Source organism: Halyomorpha halys, unplaced genomic scaffold, assembly GCF_000696795.3.
Source record: "Halyomorpha halys isolate HHAL.00 unplaced genomic scaffold, Hhal_1.1 Scaffold1284.1, whole genome shotgun sequence".
Classification (NCBI taxonomy): domain Eukaryota; kingdom Metazoa; phylum Arthropoda; class Insecta; order Hemiptera; family Pentatomidae; genus Halyomorpha; species Halyomorpha halys.
In genome coordinates, this window is record NW_027115145.1 from 207,351 (window position 1) to 217,453 (window position 10,103).

The window sequence follows — 10,103 nt, forward strand, 5'->3', positions numbered from 1 at the left end:
GTATCGCACTGTGTCGGATCTGGGAAGAGGTATATTGTTAAGAGTAACAGGTGGGCAGAAGCTTCGGCGGAGAGTGAAGGTCACATGGGTGCATGTAGTTCTTCTAGAGTTATATCATTGTCAAGAAATGGGAGAGTAACAGAGAAGAACTGAGTTTTGACCAAGTATTTACTTTTTCTATTTATGGGGGAGTCATACCTGAGCCAAAGTTTGGATACTGAAGGGTTGAAAATTAATAGAAAACTTATTTTAATTTATTGAAATAAGAATTATTACTTGTAGATTGGGTTAGGCCTAAAGATAATATAATAGTAGAAAATCATACATGAAACTCTTACTTAGTTCGAGCGACTGGAGTTCCATGGATCACTAGTTTTGTAAACTACTACTACTGATGAGATGTGGATACCGGCCTCCAGGCTATTTGCTTGTATTGACACACTCGTAGTTGCGGACTTTCCTGACATCTTTCCTCGATCAAAGGTTGTGACTGAGAGAGAACCATCCTGCAAAGTCTCCTGGTTAACGACCAGTCTAGGATTAGCTCTGTTTGGTGTGTCCCCTCTACTACTTTGCTTCTGTATAATCAGAAATAAACTAGGTAGTATATCTAAATTTTAATGAAACATGTATATATATAAATTTAGTTTTATAAATAGTTATTTGTGGTTTCATTTATTGAAGGCATTGTGCTCAGTGTAGTAATTTAACTGATCATAGTTAATGTGTTAAGTTATTAAGTAATTATTTAAGTTTATTATAGCAGTTATTTAAATAAAAATCTATATTTTCTAGAACACTAGTTTTATTGACCTAAAAAAATAGATACCAGATGATCTCTGTTTTTAGTGTCTTTTTCTAAATGCGTTTTTTTCAGTGAGAAAATATTGTCAGCCTAATTATAATATTTGTTTATGAAATTTTCTTCTAATTTTAATGACTAAATTTTTGTAAATTGTATTAACCAATTTTAATAAATAGTTAATACATTAAACAAAGTCATAAGTATAACAATATGCTTTACGAGGTTATTTATATAAATAAGTAAGCGGATTGATGGCCCTGAAATGGATAAAAGTAGGTGGACAGACTATTACTTATATATTCTAAGTCGGATCTCTCTCTACTTCCTTTACTTTTTGTAATACCTTTTACATTTTACAATTTAACTTTTATAATAATATTTTATCTTTCGTGATGGTTTCTTATCTTACTTTTCAATTATATTTTTCTGTATCCCTTGAGTATTCAAAAATGCATTATTTATATTATTATATCTTTTTATTTTCAAGTAACGTGAAATAAGTTCAAAAAGCTCACCATAGGGGTCAACAAGCATAAAATAGCCAAGACGTTTTGAGAAGCAGTTCACTGATTCCACTATATTATAATTTGACATACGTGGAAGAACAGAAAATTGGAATAACATTATAAACAAATTAATTAAATGTAGAAAAAAAGAGAAATTAATTATTAGGATATCATAGAAATATTTTTAAAATAAATTCACAATTATCTCCACTAACAGTAAAATAACTAATCTGTCAGCTCATTCAGACGTCAACGGAGTAAAAACGTAACATCTTATTATTATATACCATGTACGCAAAATTCACTTCAACAGCTTAAAAAACCTAACTAAATAGTGATAGTGCATGAGGAGGGCGTTTTAACTGAGAGAGTTGAGGCGTCACCTTAACAACCTCATGATTGCAATGGCGCCGGTTCAATTCTGCCCTGGGTGAATGCACTTTTATTACGCAGCCTCGACCCTCCCACGCTGGTTAAAGTAGGTTGGATACCTCTAGAATAACTACCTCTTCTACCATCCCTTCTTCTCCATTTCAGGAATGACTAAGTAGGGAATAAAAAAAAAAAGATGTACAGTGCTTTGTGCTGGTTTCAATCCTTCCTCTCTGATCTTTCCCAGTACGTAGTGGTTCCAGATAAACCTTCATAAATGTCTCGACCCCTCACCTGTGGTGTCCCTCAGGGTTCATCACTATCCCCCACGCTTTTCGCTATCTACATCAATGACCTTCCCATCCTTATCCAACATTTTAAATACCATTTGTACGCTGATTTCCAAATTTACCTTTCCTTCCCACCTAAGGCTCTATACTTAGTATAAAATACAAAATAAAAATAAATTATAATACATTATAAAATATCATAAAGTAATGAATTTGAAAAGATAAAAATAAATAACAATAATTGACAGAATATGTAAAATAAGATTAGAACAAATAAAATAAAACCATATGTCATATCATAAAACATAACGTGACTAACACTTCTAATAATAAATAAAAAGAAAAAAAATGATAAACAACCAATACAACTAAACTAAAAATAATAAATGAAAACGTACAATTTCTTCTAATATACATATTTACAAGTATAAATGAAAATTTGAAACATTTTTTTTTTTTTTTTACTTTATTAAGTTTATTCACAACTGTAAAAGTATTTTTACAACCAGCGAATGAGATGTAGAGAGAGAGAGAGGAAAAAAAAAAAAAAGTCATGAAGGCATGAAGGTTAAGGTCATCCAATGATGCCTCTCCATTAAAATTGAAATTTAAAAATCAATTTAAGAGGTCCCTATTCCAGCTCCTTCGTAAACGTCGTCTCGTATCTGCTAAGTCTAGTGTTGATAGTCCTTGAATTAGAGGGTTAGTGTGTGTTGGAAGTGCGTCGTGAAACCGTTTATATAATGATTTAATGGTTGTTTGTACGTAGGCAGTTCGTAAGTCTTTGTGTAAGTTCTTGTTACTGATGTAGGGGGGAGCACTACTGATCAGTCTTAGTAATTTTGATTGAAACTGTGAAACATTAAATACAGAAAATATATAAACCTTATTTCAAATTTTCAATTATTATTCTTCCGAAATTGGGTGGACAGAAGGTGGTCGAAGATGCTGAATTTGAAGAGCGGAATTAAAATTCATTATTTTATAGATATTTTATAACGTTTTATAATTTATTTTTATTTTGTATTTTATACTAAGGCTCTAAAGCCTAATTTTGACGCCAGTATATTATTCTAAAGGGATCAATCCTAGAATAAATAAAGAACATTATTATTATTATTGTTATAATCTCACACAAAATCAATTCAACAAATAATATTAGGATGACTTTTTCTTACATTTTGGTGGCTTCAATAAAAAAAATTGTATAACAATCATATTTCCAGCATCGATCCAGCATGTTTCAAATTCAAATTCTAAAGTTAATTTTGTTTTTCCTAGCTTCGTAACTTCGTAGGCTTGTAAACGATTAAAATTATATTATTTTTCTTTAGTGCACAACGACCTACCGATAACAAAACACTGTAGTCATATTTTTTAAAGAAAAATATTACTGTTTTAATTTTATTAAAGACTCGAAATAAATTTGATCTATTTATTGTGGTATGTTCTGGCCAATGTATTGATAAAACCTAATTTGAATAATAGAGAATCCAAATTGTAGAATAGAGCCACCCCTCCTTTGCTCGGAAGAAGATTGATGGCACATTTCGACCTTAGATTGATTGGTAACGCTACATTTGTGTGAGAGCGCCCTAGACCAATACTAAACCCACACTCAATTCACTATTTGATATAAGTTCAGTGTTTGATAGTCTACATCTATTAAATCTTATTTTCTTGCTACAATAAAAAATGTATAAAACCTGACGAGCAAACATACAAAGGGATATGTTAAATTAAATGATATAGAATAAAGAACTATCAAATTTTTTTTCTCTATGAAAATGTAAACATAATAGTGGTGAATGAAGAACAAAGTCATTGGTTTGGATTACTAATAGGTCTCCAAATAACAATTAATGTAGATGGAGCTTATTATGTTAGACCCAATCTTGAGGGTCTGGCAGAATTTAGTAGAGGCAGGTACGGTGCATCGACATACCATTTTTTAAATATGGTAATTTTAAATATAAGATCTCAATTTTCAACAAAAACACATGTTAAAAAAAAATTACGTTTTTTGGCTTTGTCAATCATAGTTACTAACGGCGTATGCCCCGTCAGCCTGACGGCAAACCCCTATTTTTACGAATTATCCAATTGTTCATTTAATTGTAGTGCTACTATAATTTACATGTATGTTGTAGTTCAGATTATATTATTTTTTTTAATATAGTGTCATTAGGAAAAAAAACCGTGCCCGTGTAGGCCTCCGTGAGGCGACATATTTCCGTGACAACGTATACTCTATACTAATATTACATAAATATAAATTAAAATCAACCCAATGTTATATATTTGAAATAATAAACCAGTTCACATATTGAATTCAGATATTTATTTTTGCTTGGTTATACATTAATTAATTTTTATACATATGATATAATTCCATATGTTAAACGAAGTCAATTTCCGTTACGGGACACTTTTTCTAACATGGCATCCCGCAAAATGATTTATAAGACGTTGTCACGTCAAAAAATTCCAGTCTTCATCCCAGCATTTTAATTTGCTCTTAATTTAGTGACTCTTCAAAAACAATGTTTGTAAACAATTTTTTCTCAAAATTTGAACTGAATTTTTATTCCTTCTTTGCCCCTGCACCTTGACAGAGTCACATACAATGGTCCATAAGTAAATATTGTTTCTTTCGATTTTAAACATACACCGAATTATTCAAAACTCTGCCCTCGTAATTTATTTATAGCAATAGCAAATGCCAATCTTACAAGAAATTGCGTACTTTTCAATAGAAATTACCAAGTCCCATTCAGTGTCCTGTGTGATCCTTGGAACGCATACAATTTCACCTTATTTATTTCCTAATAAAATCTCAAACTAAAGTATTTTCTTCTGAATATTCTTGAACGATTACAGAGCTCATGAGTGATGCATAGGTTTTTTAACAGCATTAACTGTTCAAGATTATGTTTTCAATTCACTGTGAGATTAAAATAAATATTATTTTGCTTAATGGTGTTTTTAGCAATGAGCTAAAACATCAACCTATACGTAAATGCGAAATTTACTAATAAAATTATGATTTGAAATTTTTTCACTCATTTTTTTGGCTAAAAAGATGACAGGACTAGCCTTAAAAAACGATAAAAATGGTAAAATGAACAGAAATCATTTAGAAAAACGTTTAATACAGAATTAGTGTCCAATTATCAATTTTAAGGATAACGACAATTAAAAATAATAAAGTGAAATAAAATTTTAAACAAAAGAACATTACCATGTTCAATGATCTATATATCAAGCCACGACAATGTTATCGAAATGTACTTGCCTTTTAATTGTCCTTTCTGGCCGGTTTTTTTAAAAGTTTTGATCAACATTACATTTAGAACCTAAGGTTGCTATATTATAGAATCCCGGTAATTGATTCAAATTTGTCTATTACTGTCTCTTGTTGAAGGTTTTTGTTTGCTCACGACCTTGATTTTTCTTTCTACATTTTGACAAATTTTGAAATCCTGTAGCTATTATAGGAAACATTTAACTTAATTGAGATAATTTTTGCAAGCATTCAATTCAGACCTGAATACAGTAACAACTTTTTTCTGAGAGATGGAGGAAAATAAAAAATGGTACTCTTGGCAAGCCGTGGGTGGCAATTAGAATTACAGTGCTCATGGCATACAGGACATTGTAATATAACAAATTCATCATGTCAATCAGAAAGAAATGCTTCCTAAAATCGAAGAAATCGTGTTATATGCAGCATGAATAAAAACCGTTTTACTCATGTAGTACTTAAAAATTGGGACCACTCCCTTATAATGTCATGTGGCAAAGGAAGGGCATTTTATATACGTGTATATATTTTAGATTATCTATTATATATATTGTATTAGTTGTTAAAAAATAAAGAATAGAAGGAAAGAAAATGAAAATGAAATCTTTAGGAATCACCCTAATATTATTTACTTTACCTAAATTATTTTTAATTAACTAAATTTTGTCAACATTGGGTTTAAAATAATTTTTATAATCTGTTTTAATTGTGATTAAAAAAAAATCAGAATTAAAATAAATATCGTTTACCTAATGCTTTTAACGAGAAAATTTGTTTTTTCGAAATTAATTATTTTAATTTTTAAGCTTTTGACTTTCTTTTTCTATTAGTGACACAAACATTGATTTTAATGGAATATTAATGGTTTTGAAAAAATCAAAAACAAAAACAATAGTTATCGAGACGATCATTGCGATAGAACTTTAATTTGTTGAAGGAACTATAGACTTTGTTCTTAACTAATAAATGCAACAAGCATTATTAGAAATTTTTATTTACGTGGTTTGGTTTCAAAGTTTTTTAAGATGAATAAAGTTGCCACAGATTATTCCAAAGGAGAATTTGTAATGACCCCACTCACACTAAGGTAACTAATGGGTAGTTTAATGAAAATGAGTACTATTCCAGTGAACTATTTTTTTTTTTTTTTTACATTGATTTATTATTTTTCCAGTTTTTGGTGATTCGTAACAGTTTTGACTAAACTACGATACTGTGTTTTGTTTTTTAAAATTCTATCGTATTGCTTTTTGTGTAAGGTCCTAAATTATTTACTTTATATCCTTACCAAGAAAATTTGGGTTAAATCGAATTAATATTTTTAAAAATAAATTGTTTGTTATTCTACCTGTCTCTTCTCTTTGGGAAAAGGTTTTCAATAAAATTTGATGCCAGCTAATAGTTCATTTTCAGTTTATTTTTATTATTATTATTTTTTTTATTTGACCCGTTCGGATTGGAAGAACAAATAGTTACTACTTTTAATTATAACCATTGGCTCTATTATTTCACTCTTTCTGCATCAGATTATGATTATTATAATATTAGATGGCAGTAATTAAGATAATTATTTGTGTTGAATAACAAATATAAACGGTTTTTATACTAATTAATTTTCTCATGCCAAAATACATTGATTTATAGTTTAGATTTTATTATTCAGTAAATACTTAGCAATAGGGGCTGGACTGAACCTTTTCCCAACCGGCGGCACTATCTATAGGTTATAGGACATATTAAACTACAGCCTTATCCAGAATTCCTTCCATTCCTACATTTCCTCAGAGAGGGGATCCAATAAACAAGACCGATAAATCCTATAAAGAATTTATATCACCCTTTTGGGCCAAATGTATTCGAACTTTATCATATTATAGAAACGTTTTGAATTAAAATTTATAAATAATCATGAGTTGATGCTGGAAATTCATTGGTTAATCTTAAAAGCACCCAACGTCGTATATATTTCAATAATTATAATTAACAAATAATTTTTTTTACTTATGTAACTATTTTTTAATCACTACACAAACACAAGTGAAATGTTTTTATTTATTTTGTTGTTTTTATTTCTTATTCATATTTCCACGCAGTCTCTGGATCCTTTTCCCATCTTCAGGTTTACCTTACCTATTTCCTAATCTACTAGTTAATTATATCCTTAGTGCTACTTTGCTCAAGTAGTAGCATTTCTCACAAAAGAAAAAAGTTTTGATTTGCTTTTTAATTGGGAGGATGGAAACGTGAGGCGAACTAGTTTACAGATTCCATTTCTTGGAATATGTATGTACTCATAATAAAATAATCATACTTTATGAAGGGTACGAAAAAAAAAGTAAGGCGCTGTGCTACTAACTCCAAGGACCCAGGTACGAATCCGGCTGTGACAGGTCATTATTTATTTTGTTACTGTAGCCGTTAGTCGACCTTTGGGGTCCACCCAACCACGTAAAGTGGGCTCCTTTAATTGGGGGAAGATCTAGAGGTTAAGCGTTATAGTGAACAAAACACCACCTTATATAACTGTTATGCCGTTCAAGAAACATATCTTAAAGATTTTTTGAACCCCTGACCTCAGGTTTCTTTCTCTATTGGTGTCCTTCTGCAGATAAAGCTAGTAGATCTATCACAAAACAAAGTCTACAGTAAAATCTATGGAATACGTTAAACACAAAATAAAATAAAAGATTGTTTGTCAGACTTGCTACTTATTCGAGCAAAGCATTTTTTCTTTAAACTTTGTGGTCCCCATGACCCTAGACGTATTTATAATTTTAATTGAAAACATTTGAGGAATTCAGGACTGAGTTAACAAAGGGTTCCTTGTTAAACAAGTTATGTTGTGCTTATATGGAATCCGCATGCCATCATTTAATATATTAAAAAATATGTATAAATTAATATGATTTGAACATGTAAAATTATTTTCCTTATAATAACTTAATTTTCCCATATCAGAAGGAAATTAAGTGATTATGGAAAAACTTTCCCTCTTGTAATAAAGTTGTGAAAGTACTTTAGGGAATAAAACTTTAGTGATTTTTAAACTAATGATTTAAAAAAGTTAAAAAGACAATTATTTATATCACACTCTAATATTTTATGTTGTATTCATATTTTAAATTCTTAAGGATTATTTATTTGCTTTTAATTAATAAGATTAACTATATTTTTTAAGCATAAAACAAGAGAAAATTATAAACGCTCACTCACAATTATTTCATGTAGCACAGGAGTTGGAGTAGTGCCTTGATCTTTTTTATTTCACTGGCTTCGTCTTCAATGTGGTCCTGATAATTATGTCAGTTGGTCCTGAATTTTTAAATTATATTATTCCAAATTTGAAGCTTGTGGCGCCAATTCTGCAGAAAATATATAAATATTTAATTATGGTTCATTTTTAATTTTCTGTATTGTTATTGTGGATTCTTAGAATAAAAATGATTGAGTGTTTTAGGGAAAACATTTTTACTGGTGCGAAGTGGAGACTGCCCGAAAATGATAAGTCATAGTACAAACTAAATCGAGTTGTAAGGCAGACAAATTACTTTTATCAATCAAATATTGCAAAATATGTCGGGCAAGAATATTATGTTGTATTGAGTTAAGTGAATATTGTTGAATGCCTGGTTGCCGCGACCAGCACAACGTTACTGATGGTTAAACAGTATCTTTATCATCAGTGACTTGAGTTGATGTGTGAGTGTATGAAGCCTTGTATGGAGCAAAAGGTTTTAAAAAGAATCATTCCTTTTCAAATTCAGTAGATGTGAATGTATGCAAAAATATAACCAATTATGTATTTGTGTTGGAGACTAATTGCAATGAACAGAATTGTTTTAATTCAATAATGATCCGATATTTAAAATTCTACTGATGAGGACACTTTTTGGCTGCGTGTTGATGACCATCATCATGGCAATATCTACTATAAAGTAGTATTTCTACTGTAATATTGAAATTTTAGAAACATAATTGCTATGAAAAATTTGTTAATTAATTTTTTTTAATTATTGATTTAATTTTTATTATAATTTTTATATTGATTCCTTTATTTAAAATAATAAAGATTGATGTTTTCAAAAATATAGTTAACGTTTTTGAATATTAAAGTAAGTGAAAATATTTTAATTTAAGTACCAAAATTTCAGAGAAAAAGTAATTAATAATGTATTTTAAAGCGAAAATTTGTGCGTAATTAGGTTTCTTCATTGTTTTACCTTCATCCTATCAACTGAATACTAATCATTTGACACTGATTTTGTTGGTATAATTCATGAATAAGGAATCTAAGTATGTTGGAAAAGATCTTTATTTCGAATTTCAAAACAAAGTAACAACCTTTCACCATTGATATTTTTATCCTACATCTTCTAACGAAGAGAAAAACATCTCTCCTTAACCTGAATAAAGGCTCACGGGTCCTGATTTTTTGATACTTGCTTCCAGAGAGTTTATAACATCATGACAAGCCTGTGGTTTCGATATATAGCAGCCGTTAACACAATAAAACATTATTGTGTTAACGGCTGCTAACACTGGATGACGCTTCTGAAGTCTCTGAAGGTTAGTAATGTAAAGAATTTTCAACTCCGTCTCAGGTTTAAGTTTATAGTACTTGATGTTATTTTTATATATTTATTATTCCAATATAATGAATCATTATAATATTAAATTGTTATTGATACCTACCAAAATTGGACAAGCATCCGCACCCCTGCGGAGTTCAAAAGAGTTATAGATAGAAATAATGACGCAGTTATGTAAATGCCACCTGGCCATCGATCCATGGACCAGTTGCCTGGATGGCATAAGGACACTAGCAC

At 29.8% G+C, this 10,103-nt stretch overlaps 1 protein-coding gene across 1 annotated transcript in view; it reads right to left on the reverse strand.

Moving 5' to 3' along the window:
* Positions 1-8,636, reverse strand: part of LOC106689142 (popeye domain-containing protein 3) — a 45,647-nt gene extending 37,011 nt beyond the window's left edge. The window contains exons 1-2 of the mRNA XM_014433959.2: positions 8,491-8,636; positions 339-578 (exon numbers count right to left, since the gene is read on the reverse strand). Of these exons, the coding sequence (XP_014289445.1) occupies positions 339-363 (25 nt within the window). The 5' untranslated portion in view covers positions 364-578; positions 8,491-8,636. The remainder of the gene's footprint in view (positions 1-338; positions 579-8,490) is intronic.
* Between the last annotated feature and the right edge of the window lie 1,467 nt (positions 8,637-10,103).